The sequence below is a fragment of the Vulpes vulpes genome, chromosome 7, assembly GCF_048418805.1.
Source record: "Vulpes vulpes isolate BD-2025 chromosome 7, VulVul3, whole genome shotgun sequence".
Classification (NCBI taxonomy): Eukaryota; Metazoa; Chordata; class Mammalia; order Carnivora; family Canidae; genus Vulpes; species Vulpes vulpes.
Genome location: NC_132786.1, coordinates 16,307,679 through 16,331,379, shown reverse-complemented (window position 1 = coordinate 16,331,379; position 23,701 = coordinate 16,307,679). Strand labels below are relative to the sequence as shown.

The 23,701-nt window shown below is 42.4% G+C and overlaps 2 protein-coding genes across 2 annotated transcripts in view; one reads left to right on the top strand and one right to left on the bottom strand.

The window, feature by feature from the left end:
- Positions 1–21,379, top strand: part of LOC140599527 (uncharacterized) — a 37,068-nt gene extending 15,689 nt beyond the window's left edge. The window contains exons 4-5 of the mRNA XM_072762682.1: positions 18,735–19,073; positions 20,431–21,379. Coding sequence (XP_072618783.1) covers positions 18,735–19,073; positions 20,431–20,596 — 505 coding nt within the window. The 3' untranslated portion in view covers positions 20,597–21,379. The remainder of the gene's footprint in view (positions 1–18,734; positions 19,074–20,430) is intronic.
- Positions 10,774–23,701, bottom strand: part of LOC140599525 (uncharacterized) — a 476,056-nt gene continuing 463,128 nt past the window's right edge. Inside the window, exons 15-19 of the mRNA XM_072762680.1 lie at positions 22,741–22,817; positions 22,085–22,197; positions 17,212–17,365; positions 13,012–13,189; positions 10,774–12,202 (exon numbers count right to left, since the gene is read on the bottom strand). The gene's annotated coding sequence lies outside the window, so the exon portion shown is untranslated. The remainder of the gene's footprint in view (positions 12,203–13,011; positions 13,190–17,211; positions 17,366–22,084; positions 22,198–22,740; positions 22,818–23,701) is intronic.

Sequence of the window (23,701 nt, the reverse complement as noted above, 5' to 3'; positions counted from 1 at the left end):
ACTGGATTGTCTCTGGTCTTCCCAAGACACCACAAACTTAACAAACGCATTTAGGTTTTACTAAAAACCAAAGCAAAATCACCTAAGTCCAGAAAACACTTTTCGTTTCATTTCTTTTCTTTTCTATTGTCTTCACCAATTTATATGAACCAAATCCATTGTGAAATGAGAGTAGCAAGTATCTCAGAGGAAATAGTTGCTTAACTGTTGGAGGTTAATGTGTGTGAAATTAATCTGGACCTGAATTTTGATGTGATATTTGTATGGAAAGGAGAGTTATTTTTTAAGGTATTGGAGCCTAGAGCTGTACTGGGTAAACTATCATATGAATAAAATGAAAGCATATATATACCTGCTGAAAAAAAAAACAATACAAAACAAACCAAAAGTGCATTGTTTGTTAGAATTTTAGGCTCATTAGGAGAAAAGATGACAATGCTTCAGACTGGAACGTTTCCCTCCATTTTGCATCCATCCACAGGACTACACTGAACACAGCTACAACCTCGTGTGACACATCTCTGCTAGAGAGGAAAATGTTGCTTGGTATCTCGATCACACAGATATTAAAACAAGTGCATTTTCCTCTCTTTAAACTGATGATGACCTATGGCTAATCCACAAGCCATTTTGTCTGGGTGACAAAAACTAAAACCCTATCAATCATGCATGAAAAGCTATTTATTTTGCTTAAAGCCAGTCAAGTATTAAAGATATGAAACACAATAATACATCTAGATTTCTTCAGTCTAGAAAAATATATCATTATTTGGATGACAGTTCTAGCATACTCGGTACCGCACAAAGGCTTTCTCTAGAATGGATAAAATTACAAATAACCATAAGGAAATTAAGATTATTTTCAAAAAGAAAATAACACACAGCAGTAAACGGAAAGAGGAAAACTCACTTAGATAGAGGATGTGCTGGTACTTAAGACCAAAATGACAACTTGTTTCAGAAAAGCACAACCTTTCCTGGAATTAAGACCAGGGAGAACCGGCCCCGGGATCTCACAGGAAGATCTGACCGATTTTCCGGAGCGGCAACCTGAGCACATTCTTAATAATACAGAGATGCATGTTATAAGGCCACTTCTTTAAACATCCTTAAGTGCACGTCATTAGCACAAACACTGGGAAGTCCATTCCGCCTTAGAAAACAAAAGCAATAAAAAATAAATTTATTATTAAAAAAAAGAAGACAGAAAAGAAAACAAAAGCAAGGCAGGGAGGGCAAGGGGCTCTCCTGCGAGGTGCTAAGGCAAGGGGGAGTGGAAGCACAGGAGGAAGGGAAGGCCAGGACCGTGCGCTCTGGCCTGCAGGGCAACCGCTGCACAGAGGCCCAGAGGCCGGAGCCCCTCGCAGCTCCCGAGCACTGGGCCGCAGGAGGAGCAGGGCGGCCGCTGCTCCAGGGAGGCTGCGGGGCCAGAGGGAGGCGGGAGCCGGAGAGAGGGATTTCCATCCCCTTGCGGACGAGCCCCGAGAATGAACTCTAACGGGGTCCAAATCCCTTGCCAAGAAAGTAAGGTGGAAACTTCAGCCAACACACGAGGATCTGAGAACCCGACCTTCTGGACCACTGACACCTCTGTTCACTTCCACCAGGAACGTTCATCAAGTCGCAGTTAGGAAACACCCATTTCAGCAAGAAAACACTTGTCAGGAAGCGACCAAAGAACATTGAAATTACCCACTTAATTGGGAAATATTTCCTAGACACTGACAAGATAGCTTCGTGGAAGATATACACTTATCTCTGTGGGCACCTTAATAAGTTGTCAGTTTAAACCAGTAACATATAAAAGGAAATTTTCTAGAAATAATAAATAACCTTGGTTTTAGATGAATTGATGTGACTTCTATCTTTCCACATAGAAGTGATAACTTAGCAGGGCTATATGTCTGTTCGATCCTACTTGTTCACAATTAAACCGTGGCCAATGATCACGAGATATTAATTCTATTCTACCCTGGATATTGTCTGCAGATGGAGAAATGGGAAAAGACAGAAGAAACAGAGTCCTGAGCTCATGCAACACTGAGGCAATAACATAGGACAACCTCTCGCTCCTTAACATAAGCAAGCCGAGGTGTAAAGAAGATATGTTTTCCTCCATTTTGGCTCGAGAGTTATTTCTGGTATAAATATATATTTTTTACAACAAAAAAAGAGCCTATAAGCACTATTTTTCTTAAAGGGCCACATTAAAAAAAAAAAGATAGAAAGGGAAAAAATACTGCTAACCATCGGGGTAAGAGAAGAAATGAGAGGGGAAGACCAATAAGCAGTGGGCGAGTCATGGTGACAGTGAGCCTGAGGCCAGCAGGAATAAAGTGACCAACAAGTTTTACCAAGAACACTCCACAGACATCACACGATGGTCACTCAACACAGAGGAAAATATCTCAATGCATCCATGAGAATAAGGTACCCATTTCAGTGGTAGAACAGAAAACGGTATTTACCCTACAGACATTCATAAGGAATAAACACTGAGGAAGATGACGAACCTTTTTTTTTTTTTAAGTAGACTCCATGTCCAGCACCCAGCATGGAACCCAATGTGGGGTTTGAACTCAAGACCCTGAGATCAAGAGCAGAAAGCAAGAGTCTGAGGCTTAATCCAGTGAGCCCCCCAGACACCCTGATGATGATCTTTTAATACAGAAAGTGAAAGTAATGATGACAACTTAGCCAAAGGAACACAGTTCTTTCAAACGGACAATCAAGTGACAATTCCAGGAGTTAAGCTCATACTCTTCTGATAGGAAAATTTTGAATCTCTTTAGATGAATGTAATTCAGAATATTTATAAACTGTATTATCCTCTCATTTAAAGGTAACCTAAGGTTTTGGGGTGCCTGCATGGCAGAGTCAGTGAAGTGTCTCCCTTCAGCTCAGGTCATGATCCCAGGGTCCTGGGATCCAGCCCCACTTTGAGCTCCCTGCTCAGCGGGGAGCCTGCTTCTCCCTCTCCCTCTCTCTCTGCCCCTCTTCCCTGGTATACTCTCTCTCTCTGATTAACAAAATATTTCAATAAATAAATGTCAGTGAAGTTTCAAATCAACCCAAATTACTGTTAGCAAAGTTGCAAAGACAACTGCATGTGCACATTGGTATGCTTTTTTCTAGGAATGTTTAGGTTTGGGATACTTTCATGTTTTCAGAAAAAGAGTTATGTTTCCATCTAAACCGAAAAGCAGGGAACAATGATCCTTTCATAAAATTTTAACATTGCAATACAAGCATTTCTGAAAAACGAGAGAAAGGAAAGGAGACAAGCAAGACCCCCAAACCCTATAGGGTATCACGTCTGGTCGTCTGGTTCCTAACGGTTTACAGCAAACCAGAACCAAGTAGCAGAGCTGCCAGGATGTCTACTGCACAGTGGGTCTAGGTAACACCTGGTATGGATAAAAATGGGGGGGGGGCAAGATTTTACTTATCAATAAGACCAAAGATACTATGAAAGGAAGATGACAAATCACAAATCCCAAGTGTCTGGTAAAAAGGAGACAGAGCCAGCATCCATGAAAAGAGCTCAGGGATCTGAAACAGGCCTAGGGAAAGCCCATTCACCTGAACAAAAGCCCTGACCAATCCTGGGCTCGCCCTGGGGCCTAAAGACTCCCCATGTCAACCACCACACACTCTCTGAGTTTTACAACCTGAGTTGATGCCTCCCAAATTCTTCACTGAGGAAATACTAAGGTTTTTATCGAGGTTGTTATTCATTAATTAACAACTTGAAAGAAACAGGTACATTTCCCATGTTATGAAATTATTTAGGTCTTAGACTCTCTGGCCCGTGGATCCAATTTAAAATCTTCTAGTGGAAAAGGTGGTTGGGGCGTTAAAGCCCCCCTGAGACGCTGTCAGGGCAGAGAACTTTGCTGGCCCCTGGACACCACAAACTCGGATTTCCAGTGAGCCTTTTCCCCTCCTGCTATTTAGTCACTCAGAGCCCAGCTGACCTCCACATGGGGAACTAGGAATCCATCTCCTTCTATTAGAATATGCGCCTGACTCCCACACGAGAGAAACGTAGCAGGGCTGTTTCAGCGGTGGTCATTGTGCGGAGGCTCATTTTCTCGATTCCTATGAGCAAACTCATAAAGATACTTTGGCTTACTATATTACAAACAGAATTACTCCTTTAAAATAAGAAAGACTTTAGAATGAACTTGCAAATTAATTGGAGTCTATTATTTTGGAATGTGAATCGAATGTGGTCATATTTAGTTCTTTATATTTAAGTGTACAAGACTTCAGAAATACAGGAGTGTACTTAGTACCTTAAAGTAAGTTCATACAAATTTAGGGACAAAAACAAAAACAAAAACAAAAACATGTTCTTATGCGAACCGTCATTTCAGGTGTTCTTGAAGTCAAACATATATATTTGAAATGATCTAACTTTCTGTCTAATGACAGTCATGCAGACAAAATTTACTGGTTCATCAAACTATAGTGCAAGTATATGAATTTATTTGTAATAAATTATCATTTTTGCATTTATCAGTCAAAATACAAGGCCTAAACACTTGCAACCAAAATGAATTATTAATTGAATTGTCACAAAACATGAGAGACACCTAAGTCCGGGAAACGAACAAGGGGTAGTGGAAGGGGAGATGGGTGGGGGGTTGGGTGACTGGGTGATGGGCACTGAGGGGGGCACTTGGTGGGATGAGCACTGGGTGTTATGCCATATGTTGCAAATTGAACTCCAATAAAGAAAATTGTCACAGCCTATTTGGCTAAGTTCTATTACTATTTGTTTTCATATGCAATGCATAAGAATCAAATTGAAAACCTAAAAATGTAAACCGATTACTTTGTCCTGGAGAAATTAAAATACAGCAAGCTGACAAAATTAGAGCCAAGGCATTAATGTTTTAAATAGGTAAAAAAAAAAAAAAAAAAACAACAAAAAAAAACACAATACCTTAATTAAAAGAACAGTTGTGCCCAAAGGGAAGGTTCAACCTGCTGATGAAGAGTTCCTTTGTTTCCAGATACCATGAAAAGGCCTCAATTCCCTCTCCAAGGTAGGAAGGAGGGTGGAATGGGAGCCCTTTGGCACTGGCTTTGCTACTTGACTGTGACTCTCCCCAGCTAAGCAGGTCTACTGGGAGAGGACACTGCTGTGGGGCTCTGGGCCTTCCGACTTGGTATTCTTGTGCAGAGAGAGGGAGCGCCCCAGAAACAGGTGTCCTAAACCAGAAGGCTTCTGAAACACAGAGATCTTTGAAATAACAATTCAATGGAAGATGCTCAGTTGAGAGGAACTCAACAGCCTGGACTACATGGGGGTCAGGACCCAGAAGATGGTGTATTTCCCTCTTGAGGTTCCTTTCCTGATTTAGAAGCAAAACCGGATTAATGCCAGAGAAAAAGCCTAGCACCTCTCAAAGGGTAGAAAGACATGCTATGCTTCTCTTGCCTCAGTGTGGCCTCCCTCTACGTGTCAAGGGAGGAAATGAGTGGACACCAGCAAGTGTCCCTGGAGGATACAGAAAGGGTCATGGGAACCAAACAGTACGTGTGGGCTCTTCCCCCTCCTGTCATAATACACAAGAGGTGTCTACTGTATTTAAGTCCTTGGAGGATAAAAATATGTATCAGGTAATGAATTATTCATTGTACGAAATGATGTGAAAACTTATTTAACCTTTTTAAATTCCTAAATAAGGGTTTCCTAGGTGGCCCAGCGGTTTGGCGCCTGCCTTTGGCCTAGGGCGTGATCCTGGAGACCTGGGATCGAGTCCCACGTCGGGCTCCCGGTGCATGGAGCCTGCTTCTCCCTCTGCCTGTGTCTCTGCCTCTCTCTCTCTCTCTCTCTTATTTATCATAAATAAATAAAATATATGTATATATATATATATACATTAAAAAAATTCCTAAATAAAAAGCAAAATGATACATTTGAGTTCAAAACATATACTAGTTACACAGGAGGGGAAGGATTTTCTTTTCAGTAATCATCTGATCTGTTTTCATTCAAAATTTATTTGGGGAACAAAATATACGAAGTACCTATATGTAAAGATTTTCAAGGGGAGATAATTAGTACAAGAAAGGACAACGGGATTAGAGTCAGAAATAAACAATTCTAATATTCATTAATTAAAAACACTGAGTAATAAAAAAAAAACCAAAACACTGAGTAAGTCACTACACATTCCTCAATCTCAGTCCTTAGATCTAAAAACCTGGAATACTGCTGCACTGCTAATAACACCTCAGAGTGATTACTGAGATCATGCATGTGAAAGCAACAAAAACACAGCATTACAAATGTTTTGCTTCCACTTCCTTATAGACTCATGAAACAAAACTTCGACAAGTTCCAAATCAGAATTTAAGTGATAAAGAATTTGTTGAATTTGAAGAATAATGCGTTCAGGATATGTTAAATACATAGAGTTTGGCTCCAATTAAATATAATGCTGCAGAGAGAAGCACCAGACATCAAAATATAAGGAGTAGGCATACATAACGCTCAGTACTTGACAAATAGCCACGTCCAAACTAACGTGCTAAAGAAAATACTAGGCCTGCAATACAAGAGTCAAGCCAAACTGCTTGTAAACACAAAAAAAATTGGTAAGAGCATTTTACATTTTTAAAAAAGGCAATGAAACATTTGTAAATAAGGAAGAGGTCCTTGGAGGTCCTAAGCTGCAGACTTGTACAACAAACTGCATCATTACTGACAACTTAAAAAAGTACTAAAAACCTAAAGTTTCCAGGAGTGTCTACAGAGTGTCAGACACCATCCCAGAGGATCCGGGGGTAAATATTCTCTGTCTTTGAAAGAAAGAGAGAGGAATTTTCACTAGCTCTGAGTTGTACATTTTGCAGATTCAAAAAGTTTAGAAGTCGCCATACTCACCTGAGAGCTGACATTGCTCTATCTCTGCTCAGCTAATAGAACTCAGTCCATGTGGTGAAGCTAATTATGATACGGTAGCAGGAGAGAAAAAAAAAAAGCAAAAGCCTGGCAGTTGAGGACATAATCACTGTGGTGTTATTTCTCATGACAGGGCAACCATAGTATTACTTGGGGGAAGACCCAAGATGTATTTCTTTTGTAGTATCAGCAATGCTTAATTCTACACTGAGAATCTGAAAATACTGTTTAAAATACAGGAAGAAATACACAAAGTTTACTTTTACATCATTATTTTAACTCAAACACATGTGCAGAGGTCAATCCCCTCCGAATAAACTTTTCTACTGTTTCAACTTTATTTCACAATTTCACAAATTCAAAGTTCTTCAAATTGTTGCAAATATTTTTAGAACAGAATTTTCAGAATTAGAAGGACATTAAATGTTTGTGGCAGAGTGGCCTGAAACGTCCTATTCAAGGACGGAGCACCACAAACCAAGACATGAGGAACTGGGCAGCTCCCGTGGCTCAGCGGTTTAGGCCACCTTCAGCCCAGGGCCTGATCCTGGAGACCTGGGTCCAGTCCCGCCACCGGCTGCCTGCAGGGAGCCTGCTTCTCCCTCTGCCTGTGTCTCTGCCTCTCTCTCTGTGTCTATCATGAATAAGTAAATAAAATAAAAAAACATGATGAACTGATTTGATAAGCATTCTAGAAGTGACATCATTAAACGAGGCCTAAAATGCAAATATACTTCTATTTGTTACATTTTTTAAAATGACCGAAAATTACCTTTCTTGTGGGGTGCCAACTCCATGATTGCCTAGTAGAGGTGTATGTAAGTGCTAATTCATTACAAAAGCAACCGTACAGACAGAAATAAGCATAATCATAGAACTAAAACTTGACTCTCTGCTAAAAACATGTGCATGAAGTATTTAAAAACAGGCATTTGGGGATCCCTGGGTGGCGCAGCGGTTTAGCGCCTGCCTTTGACCCAGGGCGCGGTCCTGGAGACCCGGGATCGAATCCCACGTCGGGCTCCCGGTGCATGGAGCCTGCTTCTCCCTCTGCCTGTGTCTCTGCCTCTCTCTCTCTCTCACTGTGTGCCTATCATAAAAAAATAAAAATAAAAAAATAAAAATAAAAATAAAAAAAAATAAAAACAGGCATTTGTGGATACGACACGAAAATGCACATTCCGGGGGTGCTCCTGGTGAACAAGAAGCTGGTCTATAGATCCAAGGCCCTGTCATACCTAAAAAAGAATGTGGCAGTGACAGCAGTGGCTTCAGCCCGCTCAAGTCCTCTAGTTTCCTGTAATTAGAAAACCCGACAGCCCACAGCGAGGAGCGAAGGTTAAAGCCCAAAGTGGCCAAGCAGCAGCGCGCGCCCCGGGCTCCCCCGCCGGGCGCCCCGCCCAGGCCAGGCCCCCGCGGCGCGCGCTCGGGCTCCAACGGCCTTAACGGAAGGAGGCGCGGGGGGGCAGAGGCGCATCAGTCTGGGGGTGACCCGAGCGGGCGGGCGTTGGGGAAGCCGCGGCCTGGAGCGGGACCCACACGGGCGGCTCCACGCTGGGGCAGGGCTCTGACCCGCACTCGGCCTGCGGTAAGCAGCGCCCCACTGCGCGATGGGGGGCTGAGGGCGGCCCGCGGGGGGCGGGCAGGGGCCCTGGAGCTTGGAGGTGGGGAGGGGGGGGCGTGGGCCAAGGAGCCTGGGGGGTCGGGAGGGACCCCCAGCGGGGAGGGCGGGACCTGAGCCTGGCAGGGTCGCGGGGGACAGGCAGGGGCCCGGGATGCTGCGGGGGGGCGCGGCGGGGGAGGCCCCGGGTCGCCCCTGGGCTGCAGCGGGACTGGCCAGGCCGGGTTCCCCGCTCACCCCCACCGCTGCTCCGCGCCCCGCTGTCCAGGTCCCGAGGTAGGGCCCTAAGGAACGTGCTAAGGCCCCTGATATTACCTGAACCCTCATGGACTCTATGATTGTGGCCACAAAATTAAAATTCTTTCCATCTTCTAAATTTCTACAAGTTTAGCAGACAATGGCGAGAATTTTTGTAAGACATACGAATTGTAGATTTAAAAAGATGTGAGTATAACATGGATTATTTATAGGATAAGTTATAATTTGCGTAATTTCATCTGGATAAGTTCTAAGAAATTAACTTACATAATTTAAAAGACACTGGCTTTCATATTTGTAATATTGAGTATAATGGTTTTGAGCTTGTACCTTGTGAAAGATTTAAGAATTAAGCATAAACTCTTATCACTTGAGTATTGTTATTTTCAAAGTGCATTGATCAGCGCCTGAACCACAAAATATATAGGTTAAAATAACTGGTTTTATTCTCCCTAGGTAACCTTTCTAAACATCATAGTTGATAACGTGTTCTTACTAGCATGGTGTTAGACAAGATAATGATTTGAAGGTCCTTGTAGCTTGAAGAACAGGTTATCTGGTCTGTGTATTCTTACTGTCTATATAGTAAGGAAGAATTATATTTATTTTTAAGTTATCACTGGTATTAAAATATGTATTTTTTGAACAAACAAAACAGAATTTTATTCTTTTTAATAATAAATTTATTTTTTATTGGTGTTCAATTTGCCAACTTACAGAATAACACCCAGTGCTCATCCCATCAAGTGCCCCCCTCAGTGCCCACCATCCAGTCACCCCCACCCCCCCCGCCCACCTCCCCTTCCACCACCGCTAGTTTGTTTCCCAGAGTTATGAGTCTTCCATGTTCTGTCTCCCTTTCTGATATTTCCTACCTGTTTCTTCTCCCTTCCCCTCTATTCCCTTTCACTATTATTTATATTCCCCAAATGAATGAGACCATATAATGTTTGTCCGTCTCTGATTGACTTACTTCACTCAGCATCATTCCCTCCAGGTCCATCCACCTCGAAGCAAATGGGTATTTGTTGTTTCTAATGGCTGAGGAATATTCCATTGTATACATAGACCACAGCTTCTTTATCCATCATCTTTCGATGGACACCGAGGCCCCTTCCACAGTTTGGCTATTGTGGACATTGCTGCTGGAAACATCGGGGTGCAGGTGTCCCGGTGTTTCATTGCATCTGTATCTTTGGGGTAAATCCCCAGCAGTGCAATTGCTGGGTCGTAGGGCAGATCTCAAAATAGAATTTTAAGTCTTCCGGTGGAATTTATGTAACATATTCAAATAAAATAAAATCACAGGTTCTAGGGAGTGTTTTTCATCCCTCTAAACCTCAGTCCCCTAACTCTGTTCCTTCACTTCTGGCTTCTGCTTCTGGAACATATCAAGCTAGCATAATTGGTAGGGTGGAGAAAAGAGACAAATACTCTTTTTGTGAATCAGAGTTGGTTCATAAGAAGTATGCCGTCTTTACAACTGCTTATGGGCAGGGACTATTGAAACGGCTCCCCTCCACACATTTGTCAGATAGAGAAGGGTAGTTACTATCTCCTATGTCTAAATATTTACGAGGTATAAATGTATAGAAAACTCTTAAATAAAATATTTTTATCCTTCAAAAAAGGCTATAATGAGATATTACTACATATCATCTTTAGGACCAAATCAGAATGGATGACAATATCTAGCAGTGCACAGATGGAGAGCAACTGGGTCTGTCAGGCATTGATGGTAGGAATGTGATTTAGAGGAAAACTTGCAATCTCTTATGAAGTTAAAAATATACTTCCCATACCATCCAGCAATTGCTTTCTAGGTATTTACTCAGGAGAAATGACTACTGATATATTCAGTAGTATGGATGATGATCATAAACAGTCTCCACCCCGTATACTTGTTATGCAGATTAAATGACTTAATATATGTAACAAGTTTATAGCAGTGCATAACACATGAACACAATTTAAGTACTACCTGTTTGCTTTTTTTATTCTTTTTATTGGACATTAGCACAAGTTTTTATTGGAAACTTTCTAGTAGTACTTATAAGAATGAATAACATGGAAGGAAATGGAAAACTTTTCGTGGGCGGAGCAGAACTAGAGAATGTATATTATAAGATGTAAGAAGCACTATAGTAAGAATTTTTTTCTCTCTTGTTCACTGGTATAGGCCAAGTATCCCAATTAGAGTCTGGCATAGAGAAGTCAATAGATGCTTGTTGAACTGAATCAGCATGGACATGAAGATACAATTCCATATGTCCAACACTTATGAAAATTAAACATTCCATTACATGTGAACATCTACAGCTCAACATGTAATACACATGGGAATAGAATTTGAAATTGTTTCATGAACTACTGTCCCAAACTTGAAAAATGAAATCTGCATGAAGTAGATAATTTGCAAGTAGGAAAAAAGGCTACAAAAGGCCTTGATGATAAGCCAAAGTCATCTGATAAGACTAAAAGAAGATGGCAATAATTTACATTAGTTGAGAAAAAATGGGAGGAAATGGAAAAACTCTAAGGAAACAAGTTTTTGTTGATCAGGGAATTCCTTAGTTCTACTCTATGAGGAACGGTTCACACTGAACCTTGCACAGTTAAACTTGACCAAATTTGGTTTCATCTTCCTCCCTTCCTTTTTGCTAGTCTGTATGGTTAAAAGATGACCAATATGAATGGAAGTTCACGAAATGATTATCATGAAAACTAAACTTTTAATTCTGCCTTGGACCTCCATATATAGCTGGCTCTAAAGTCTTAGGAACATCTTTTTACATGAGCAGAATGGCTTTACATAATGGCCCCAGATGCTCCGTTACAAACGAGATAATGTACCTTCTTCAACACCTCAAGCTGAGCATCCCTGACTGCTCCTCAGTGAGTGAGCCAATTATGTCAGTTAATGGGCAAGGGACTAGAGCAAGTTGCTACTATCATGTGATTCTGTTTAGTTTCCTGTGATACTTCCTATGAAAAGGAACTTTACCGCATTGTTCTACCTTTTCTATTCTCCCATGAGTCTGTTTTTCCTGAGACACATATTCTTACTCTTTAGGTTATCATGAACTATTGGTAAGTCTATGGATGATTTGCAAGATTGACTTACACACTGAACTCAGCTTGATTTTGTAAACAGCTAATGCAAAGAGAGATACTCTGGCTCTAAGCAATTCTCTATTAATAAATAAATAAAATCAACTTAAGGATCACCTGGGTGGCTCAGTCTTTTAAGCGTCCAGGTCTTGATTTCTGCTCATGATCTCTGGGTCCTGGGATTGAGCTGCGGAACAGGCTCTGTGCTCAGAAAGGATTCCACATGGGATTCTCTCTCCCTCTCCCTCTGTTCACCAACTCCCATCGCTCATACTCTCTCGCTCTCTCTCTCTCTGAAATAAATAAATAAATAAATAAATAAATAAATAAGTCAGATATATATAAAATAAAATAAACAAATTTTTTCTCAGTTTTTTTCTAGCTATAGATCGTCTAATCTCTCTTTTTTCAAATAAACAATGTTCATTGTAAAGCAGACATTTCTGCAATTGTAAAAACATGTTCATAATACAATGTACATAACCAATAATGAAATTAATATGTAGTATTCCATTGACAGATTTGTCAGTTTGTTTGTTTATGTTTAGGTAGTTATCCTCATCAATAGGAATTCTAAGATAAAAGTCAATCTCCTTAAAATCTTTGCAGTATGAACTATGATAAAAAAGTGAAATTTATATATATATATATATATATACACATGCACATATATGTAAAGATTCTGCTTTTATATTTCTACAAGCTTTACAATGTCATTTTGAGTGAACTTAATCATTATTTTTAATGATTTCACCATATAATTAGGGGAAAAAATGACTCACAGCACAGTATATTAATTTTGCAGTTTAAACCAGCTTTGGAATTGGGCATTTCCATTCATATTCAAATTAATAATCATAAAATCATAATGTAGATTTTGTTGCCTTTTGTGTTACATTTGCCTGTTAGAGCAGAAAAGTTACATAAATACTGATGCTTCCTTTTTTTTTTTTAAAGTTTGGCTTTTGGGGACATGATATTGTGTGGATGTAGGTGGTCTTTTTTTCTTTTTTAAGCTACATAGAGGAGAGAAATGAACAGGTTAGAAAAGAAATAGGAGTTGCTTTTTAAACAAATTACGGACCAGAGATAAACCACATACCCAATTCCTTAATCTGTCCCATTTCCTATTTATATTAATTGAAGAAAAAATACTGGCTTTGTAGTAAGATGCATTCTTCCAAGTAACACTCAGAAAAAGAAAAAGGCTTGTTCCACATTGTAATTACTTAGCATTCTTTTTCATTTTTGCTTGAACAAGGTGGAAAACGTCAGTAGGTCTGCTCATGCAAAAGAAAAGAAGTATAAAATATCAAACATGCATTCATTAGAGATTATTATAGAAAAAAGTATTTAACTTTAGGGAGGAAACACTTAACCTGATACACATTAAGTTCTCCTCTCTTCTCCTCTAAGAAAATGAGAATAATTAAGGAGAATGATTATAGGTGCTGCTAATTGGTTCCAAGTTTAAGGACAGCATTTATGACACTTTTGTTTTTATTGATGATAACTCCATAACATAATCATACTTACTCGTATCACCATTGACAAAACTATCGTCTTGAGAATGCTAAGCAAAGCAAATGGCTGTACCTTTGAATATATTACAAAAAACAAGTACTTTTGTGTGCCTTAGTTGATCTTCATGCCATTAGATGTAGCTGAGTGCCACGTTTTTCCACTTGGAATAAATGTTAACCCTGACTGCTTCCTAGACTTGGTAGCATTTGGTGGATGCCGGTGCATTTTTCTGCAATGCGTTATACGCTTGCTGGAGTGTATAGAGGGAATTTATTTTTTTATTTTTTTAAAGACTCCGTTTATTTATTCATGAGACACAGAGAGAGAGGCAGAGACACAGGCAGAGGGAGAAGCAGGCTCCCTATGTGGAGGCCCATCCAGAACTCGATCCCAGGCCCTGGGATCACAGGACCATGACCCGAGTCAAAAGCAGATGGTCATCCATGAGCCACTCAGGTGCTCCTATAGAGGGACTCTAAAAGAAATATAAATGGTCTGTATGTTGGTAAATTGAACACCGATAAAAAATAAATTTATTATAAAAAAAGGGCACACAGCAAGTGAATAAAGATTCGTTCAAGAAAATCTATTTTTAAAAAAGAAATGTAAATGGTGAGTTGATTTCTTAATTTCTAAGAATTCTTGACCTCAAATTCTTTAATCACTTTTTATTTTCTGAAGGACTGTTAAAATTTAAGAAAATTTTTGAACAGCTCTTCTTTTAATGCTATTTTTCCCTTGAACTCTCCGCTCTTTTATTTATTTATTTTTTAATTTATTTGTGATAGTCACAGAGAGAGAGAGAGAGAGAGGCAGAGACATAGGCAGAGGGAGAAGCAGGCTCCATGCACTGGGAGCCCGACGTGGGATTCGATCCCGGGTCTCCAGGATCGCGCCCTGGGCCAAAGGCAGGCGCCAAACCGCTGCGCCACCCAGGGATCCCTCTTCGCTCTTTTAAAAGAACATGTACATATGCATGTGTGTATACATGTATTAATTCATATCACGTTAGTTTTCAAAAAGTTTTTCTTCTCTCTTTCCATAACTGCCATCATTTTTATGAGAAAAAAAGCAACTTTAAATGGTGTGTTCCTACTCTCTAGTCAGTTACCTTGCCCAAGTCCTGAAACCTTAACTGAGGGATCCCTGGGTGGCTCAGCGGTTGGGCGGCTGCCTTTGGACCAGGGAGTGATCCTGGGGTCCCGGGATCGAGTCCCGGGATCAAGTTCCGGGTCAGGCTCCCTGAGGGAGCCTGCTTCTCCCTCTGCCTGTGTCTCTGCCTCTCTCTCTCTCTCTCTCTGTGTGTGTGTGTATCTCATGAATAAATAAATAAAATTCTTTTTTTAAAAAAAGAAACCTTAACCGATTGTTGAATTGAATAATGGGAACTTGCTGGCAGCATGGCAACTGACTGTGCTTAACCCAGAAACAAATTCCAAAGAACAGAAAAAAAAAAGAAAAACAATGAATTTGGATATATGTGGTGATACAGAGAATGAATAATGTACTGCACACACACACACACACACATAAAGAAACGCACAAAAAAAAATTTCTTGAGAATTCTATGCCACTTCTCCAAAACAGAGATGATAGGCATATGAGGTATAATGCAACAGCTGATGACAAGAATGATATTTAAATATATACATTTTATTACTAAAACAGTAAATTATTAAAGAAATGAAAATTGAAACAACACTAATAACACTAATTATTTTGCCTATCATATGGGGGGGAAGATAAATACTACACAATGCTGGCAAGAGTAAGGAGAAAGTAGTGCTCTGATTTTCTGCACTAATGAGTGCTAATTGGTAAAACTTTTTGGAAATTAATTTGAAAATACATGTTGAAGTTCAAATATTGCATAACCTTTGACTCAGCGATACTATGTTTATAAATGTACCATGTGTGTACTAACACAAGTCATACAAAAATGTATGCACAGAAGTATTTGCTGAGTGAGTGTTGAGCTCTAGAATCAGACAGACCTGAGTTGCAATTACCACTTCATTACTTTCTTTTTTTAAATATATATATATATATATATATATATATATATATATATATATATTATTGGAGTTTGATATGCCAACATATAGTATGACACCCAGTGCTCCTCCCATCAAGTGCCCCCCTCAGTGCCCATCACCCCATCCCCCCATCCACCTCCCCTTCCACTTTCCCTTGTTCCTTTCCAGAGTTAGGTGTCTCTCATGTTCTGTCTCCCTCTCTGATATTTCCCACTCATTTTCTCTCCTTTCCCCTTTATTCCCTTTCACTATTTTTTTATATTCCCCAAATAATGACACCATATAATGTTTGTCCTTCACTGACTGACTTATTTCACTCAGCATAATACCCTCCAGGTCCATCTACGTCGAAGCAAATGGTGGGTATTTGTCGTTTCTAATGGCATTACTTTCTAGATATGTGAGCTTAGGCAAGTTATATAGCATGTCTAGATTTCACTGTCCTTTGAGAATTAAATGAAATGATGTCTATAAAGTGTGTAAGAAAGTGTTTGGCACCTCATAAGTACTTGAGAGATGTTTATTAGTCTTTGTAATGAAGATAATATTGTTATAAATATTATGTAGCATCATTTATAATAGTTAAGGTCTCAAAACAAGCCCCTTATTCAACTGGGATATCGGTTAAATAAACTTAGGTTCATTGAATAGAATACAACAGAGTCACCCAAAAGAAGAAGATCAATCTATGTGGAAGTAGAGGCAAGAAATACTTTGAAAAACATAAAGTTTTAGTATTAATAGTATTATTCCATGTGTGTGAAAAGACACTAATATATTTTGACTAGTCTGTATCAACAGAAAGAGGGAAAAGAATATGAACCAACATATTAATAGTGGTTATCTCTGGGAAGTGGAATAATGAGCCATTTTTATTTTTCTCTATTATATTTTTTGAGATATTTAATGGTTTTTTTGAGATATTTAATGTTTTTTAAGGTCATTCTTTATTATCTGCTAAAGTCAAAAAATTTATCAGAAAAAATTAATCCTGCTTTTCTGGCAGTAAAGATATAGACCAGAATATGCCATCTAAAAAAAAAAAAAAAAAAGAATATGTCATCTATCTCTATGTATGGAGATATAGATATAGTGATGTAGATATAGATATAGCTGCATACCATATCTATCTATAGATAGAGATAGATGACATATTCTGGTCTGTAGATGGATATAGTATGTGATTGTATCTTTATATCTCCATACATAGAGATAGATGACATATTCTGGTCTGTAACCTTAATAAAAAAAATAAGATACACATATAAGATATTAATGGTAAGTAGGTATCATGTAGCCTGATATGTTCTTTATTTGAAAGTTAGAGAGAACTATGGAAACTCATTAACACTTTTTGTGGTATCAGTACTTAAAAAAGAAACCCTAGAAATGGAAGGAACCTCAATACTTCTCTGAGTCCAGCATCTCACCAAGAGCACAAATTCACTGAAAGCCATCTCCACTAACTTCATCTGATTTGGAGGATAATAAACTACTAACTCCAAAAATAAAATATTGCTGTTAGAATGTTATTTCTTAGATTGATTAGAATGTGCTTTCTCATAAAATCCCTGCCATCATTTCTATTTTTGTTTCATAAACTTAATGAGGCTCTTTATAAACTTTCTTTACATGATAGTTTTTTAAATAGTTTCAGGTTGGATACACACAATTTTTTCATTTAAAATTTTCCCCAGTTCTTCTTACTTTTCTGTGTATCAGAGGATTTCCAGACTCATTACCTTCTTGGTGCTCATATCTGAATGTCCTCAGAACCACTTCTTCTCCTTTAGAGTCTGACTCATGCCATTCCAAAGTCAGGATAACCTTTCAAAGGGAATAGTCAGCTGGGTGATCCAGCTGTTTATTAGTCCTAGCAATATCAGGCTTGATGTTCTCTAAGTATCAAGGCAGACAAAAGTTTCTTTACTATTTTCTAGTTTCAAGCCTATTTTATTATTTTAGAATTTGTATTTTTATGAAATATAATAATTTACAAATTATTTTAACAAGCTTTATATATCCTTTATAAATTTTGCAAATTTTTAAGGTGATCTGGATCCAAATATTTGCCCTCTTAAGTAATGTGGGAAGCTCATTTGAGTACAATTAATGTGTTAGGAACTATGAAATAGCAACGCATTGAAAAAGTCAAGAACAGACCACATTCCTTTCATTTTAACTTAACATCATCATGAACAGTAAATTAAGGGTTGACTGGATTTTTAAAATTATGTATTACATACATACACACATATGCATGCACACACACACACACACACACACACACATTGAAATGTACTTTGGAGCAAAAAGGGACATTAGTGTAGTGATGACTTGTAGGGCAATGACCAGAACATTAGCCTTATATGGGATTCTAAGTTCTCTTAATAAATAATCAAGCCTAGAATATTGTTGTGAAGTTCCACTTACGAGGCACATAGTGTTCAAATTCAACTTGACATTTGATATTCTATGTCACCACTATGAAAGTTCTTGTATTTTTTGAAAATGCTTTGACAGGGAGTCAATTTACAATTGAGATGAAGGATTATCAATGTTGCTTGCTTTTATAAAGATGTAGTGGGAGGAGACATGTAAAATATCAAAACATTTAGTTGGATGTGAGAACTTACCTTGGTGTATTTTCAAAAGTTCTCTTTTATTTTGTACAGCTTTGTCTGCCCCATATCCAAGCTCATCCCTTCTCTAATAATTTTATTTTAAAAAATATGGCAGATGGGATGCCTGGGTGGCTGAGCGGTTGAGCCACTGCCTTTGGCTCAGGTCGTGATCCCTGAGTCCCAGGATCGAGTCCCACGTCGGGCTCCCTGTGTGGAGCCTGCTTCTCCCTCTCCCTGTGTCTTTGCCTCTCTCTGTGTGTACCTCTCATGAATAAATAAATAAAATATTTTTAAAAATATGACAGAGAAGTTTTAAGATGTGGGGTTTGACAAGGGGTGAAGACGTTAATGCAGGGAGGTGCTGCCAAAACTCAGCAGACAAGGGACCTGGGACACTAACCTTTCCCACTAGGTCCTTGTATTGATCCAAATTTTTTTGAAAATTTATCCTCTAAGATTATTTCTTTATTGGATAGTTTGTTTAAGAGACAGGCAGAGAGCAGGGAGCGGAAGACAGAGACACAGGCTCCTCAAGCACACTCTGCCCCAAGCGCAGAGCCTGCCAGGGGCGGGATCTCAGGATGCTGAGACCATGACCTGAGCCACAACCCAGAGTCAGATACTAAGTGACTGAGCTGCAGGTGTCAAGCCCCGAGTTCCTGCTGTGGGCACTCCTGCCCCCCCTGCCCCCCCCAGCCACTGAGCTCGGGCTTTGGTCTGTGGTCCAACTCCCAGGTGGTCTGGAGGCTACAGTGCAGGCTGCATGTCCCCTCTGTCCCACCTCAGGCTGAAAGGGCCTCAGCCCTGAGAAGGAATCGGATCTGCCCGACCACCCCCAGCCGGAGGGAGCTGCTGGAGCAGGAGGTAGAAGAACTGGTGCCTGCCTTGCTGCGCTTGGACAATCTGTCCCTATTTGAATTTCTAAATGTGGTCGAGGAGTATGGCACCCCTGAAGAGGTGCTGGACCTGCTGTTTGCAAAGTGAGCTCCCTGACCCTCCACAGCCCAGGGGGATGGGCTAACTACTGGTTGGGAGTCTTGGGGAATGTGGTTGAACTTCCCGGCCCCTCGGGCTGCTCCTCCGACTGGAGTAGAGTCACACAGGGCCTAGTTGGGTCCTGTAGGGCAGCCCCCGGGGCCCGGCCTGTGGCAGGTCGGCTAGAGGGGCTGTGCTTGTGCTCAGCAGTCATCGTTCTCTCCCCATGACGAAGCGTGTGCCGCCTCCCCACCGTCACCAGGGTCTTGAGCTGGCCTGTTTTGCCATTGAAAGGGAGTCCATCTGGGGTCTGTATCCTGGGGCATTTGGAGTAGGGGTCCCCGGGGACACCTGGGCACCCAGGCCCACTTGGATATCGGCCAGGGCCTGGCTGGAGCCCTTTCATTCCTCAATCATTCAGAAAGTGCCAGCAGGTGCAGGTACTTCTCCAGGAGCTGCCCGTGGCCCCACGCACAGAGCGGACAGCCCCCCAGGGCTCCGGACTAGTCGGAGGTCAGAGGGTGACAGCAGCTATGAGGAGAGGTCGGGTCCCCAGGATGATTCATGTGATGCCCCCCGCCCTCCTCTAGATATCGATGCATCGTAGCTTCCTGCAAGAAGGAAGGAATCCGGGACCAGTGGGAAATGTGAGTGAGCTCTGGCTCATGCAGGGGAGCCTTCCGTCTCCAGGAGGGCGGGCCACGAGGGGGCTGTGGGTCAGAGGGGCTGCTGGACCCTCACCCCACACATCTGCAATTCCTGTGACAGGGTAAAGGTCTGAGGCCCCTTCAGGAAAACAGCAAAGGAGAGCCGTGGGTGGGGTGCGGGCTTTGTGGGAGAGCACTGGGACGCCAAAGGGACCTCCTCCATGCCCATTCCCCCAACCCTCTGTCTGCCCCACACCTGGGACCCAGAGCAGAGGGTGTGAGGAGCATCGCACTCACCAATCTGGTGGCACCTGGACCCGGGTGCACGGCAGGTGCTCAGGAGAGCCAGTGAGGGCTCAGGGACCAGACGGCCCCTGCCCGTGGGAGATTAGAGTCAGTGGAAGGACACCCCCTGGGGGCCCCTCGTGAGTGAGGCTGGGCAGACCCACAGGAGGGAAGGTTCCCCGGGAAAGACAGTGATGGTCACACCGCTGGTCATGGGCTCCCACGCACAGAGGCTTCGTGCCAGCCCCTCCTCAGTGAGCAAGCCAGTGGCAGGTAAGACCGCCAGGTGGCAGGTGGACAAGGAGCAGCACTGGCCTCCGACAGGCCCGCACGGGAGGCCGAGGGCCCTGGTTCCTGCAGGGCTTCCCCGGGACACCTCTGTGTGAGGAGCCCTGTCTTCTGACGCCTCTGCCCACCTGTCCCTCCCCAGCGCCATGACCTCCTTCCTGACCATCTGGCTGGACTACTATGAGGAGGACTTCCACGATGCCCCAGAATTTCCTGCCCTGACAAAGCTGCTGAAATTCACAGGGCAGTACCAGTGCCAGGCTCAGTGCTCGACTGTCGTGCGGAGCGTTACCTTTGGCGTTTCATAAACCTGCATCAAGCGGAGTTTGAGGGTGGAGGTGAGGAGGACTGGGGTGGCCGAGTTGGGGACAGGGTGGGCCACACAGATCAAGCCTCCATGCTGCTGGGCCAGGAGCACTGGGTAGGCTCACACCCCATCCCCACGGGCTGCAGTCTGGGGAGACCTCCCAGGGCTTCTGCACTCACACACGCTGAGCGGTGGTAAGAGTGTCCTTGATTTGGGAGGGATGTGGAAAGTCCGTCCTGGTGATGATAATTTGTCTTCTTGGGTCTACAGCTTCGTCCCCGGAGCAACACCCTAACCCACCTCAGGAGCCCACCCCAGCTCCGACTGTGGGGCCTGCGGCACCTTCAGGGCCTGAGGTGACCGAGCCACTCCTGGCTGCTGGAGGTGAGGGCTTGGCCCAAGCTGAGATGCCAGCTGCTGAGTCCAAGTCAATGTACATGGTTTTGGCACCTATGATTCCCCACCCCGATGAGGAGCCACCTGCACCCTCAGCCACCCGGTGGAGGAGTAGGCCCTGGCGCCTGCAGTCAGGGTCCCCAAAGTGCCAAAGGGTTGGGGGAATGGGTCCGCCACCTGCCTCTGGAGCAACTGGCTTTGACCCCTGAGCAACCCCCTGAACCACCTCAGGAGCCACCTCAGCTCCTACCGCAGGGCTCGTGATAGCTGCAGCCCAACAGAGGCTTCCCTCCCCGTCATTGCACTGTTTCCATATTTTGTTTTTCTTTAACCTCTATACTGGCTTATGAATTTTATTTGTAATAAAAGATAAGTTAACGGCAGAAAATTTACTCTGATGCTTTTAAATTATACATCGTGGTACTTTAGGTCCATTCACAGTGTCACAGGCCCCAGAGCCCAGGGCACTAGGGGACACAGCCCAAGATCTGGTGCTCCCCCCAGGACAGGCAGAGGTTGGGAGGGCACAGGAAAGCAAGGACGCTCCTACCACTGGGCAGCCCTGAGCTGGTCGGATCGGCGCCCCCCATCCCCAGAGCATCCAGGCCCCTGCGGCCTGGGAGCTGTGGTAGTTACTGCGGGAGCTGACTCCAGGGCTGGACAGCTGGCCGCCACCAGTGTGGCTGTTCCTCCTCGTGTCCCCTGTGCCTGGGACTGAGCAGGGGCCTCACTGGATAAACAGCACCCACTGAGCCTGGCACCTGGCAGGGGGCGGGGCAGCTCCCCCAGCAGCACACCTGAGAATCAGCACAGCAGGCTCCTACCCCAGAAGACCAGCTGGAAGGACAGGGGAAGCCAAGTATTGACCAAGCAGCACTGGAAAGTTCTAGGGGAAGTTGAGGGTTTTACACTATATAGAATCAGAGGATACTCACCCCTTGTTTTTTCTTTTCTGTTTGTTTCTGTTGTTTCCCCACCCCCTTTTTTTATTCTTTTTTCTTTTTTCTTTTTTTTTCTCTTCTGCTCCTTTTTCCAGTATAATTTGTTTTTGTGCACTCCACACTGAGCAAAATGACTAGAAGGAACAACTCACCTCAAAAGAAAGAATCAGAAACAGCCCTCTCTCCCACAGAGTTACAAACTCTGGATTACAATTCAATGTCAGAAACCCAATACAGAAGCACTATTATAAAGCTACTGGTGACTCTAGAAAAAAAGCATAAAGGACTCAAATTAATAAAATCATGAATGAGAAAAGAGAGATCACCACCAACACCAAGGAAATACAAACGATTTTAAAAACTTATTATGAGCAGCTATATGCCAATAAATTATGCAATCTAGAAGAAACAGATACATTTCTGGAAAACCACAAATTACCAAAACTGGAACAGAAAGAAATAGAAAACCGGAACAGGCTGATAACCCGGGAGGAAACTGAAGTAGTCATCATCAGAAACCTCCCAAGACACAAAAAAGTCCCGGGCCAGATGGCTTCCCTGGGGAATGCTATCAAACGTTGAAAGAAGAAACTGTACCTATTCTACTAAAGCTGTTCTGAAAGATAGAAAGAAATGGAATACTTCCAAACTCGTTCTATGAGGCCAGCATCACCTTAAGTCCAAAAGCAAACAGAGACCCCACCAAAAAGGAGAATTACAGACCAATGTCCCCGATGAACACGGATGCAAACATTCTCAACAAGATATGAGCCAATAGGATCCAACGGTACATTGAGAAGTTACTCACCGTGACCAGGTGGCATTTATCCCTGGGACGCAAGGCTGGTTCAACACTCGGCAAACACTCCATGTGACTGATCAGATCTGCAAGAGAAAAAACAAGAACCAGATGATCCTCTCAATAGATCCAGAGAAAGCTTTTGACAAAATACGGCATCCATTCCTGATCCAAACGCTTCAGAGTATAGAAATAGAGGGAACATTCCTCAGCATCTTCAAAGCCGTCTACGAAAAGCCCACAGCAAATTATCATTCCCAAGGGGGAAACGCTGGGAGCCTTTCCACGAAGAAGATCAGGAACGAGACAGGGATGTCCACTCTCACCACTGCTATTCAACGTAACACTAGTCATTGTAGCCTCAGCAATCAGGCAACAAAAAGAACTAAAAGGCATTCAAATCGGCCTAGAACACGTCAAACTCTCCCTCTTCGCAGATGACATGATACCGTACACCTAGAAAACCCAAAAGACTCCACCCCAAGACTGCTAGAACTCATACAGCAAATTCGGCAGTGTGGCAGGGTACAAAATCAATGCCCAGAAGTCAGTGGCCTTTCTAGACGCTAACGATGAGACTGAAGAAAGAGAAATCAAGGAGTCGACCCCATTTACGATGGCACCCAAAAGCATGAGCTACCTAGGAATAAACCTAATGAAAGAGGTAAAGGATCTCAACCCGAAAAACGACAGAACACGTCTGAAAGAGACTGAGGAAGACACAGAGATGGAAAACTATTCCATGCTCATGGATCCGAAGAATCAATATTGAGAAAATGTCAATGTGACCCAGGGCAATTTACACAATTAACGCAATCCCTATCAAAAATACCACAGACTCTCTTCAGGGAGCTGGAACAGATCATCTGAAGATTTGTGTGGAATCAGAAAGGACCCCGAATGGCCACGGGAATAGTAGCCAAGAAAACCACAGCGGGGGGCCGCACAATGCCGGATTTCGGGTTGCGCT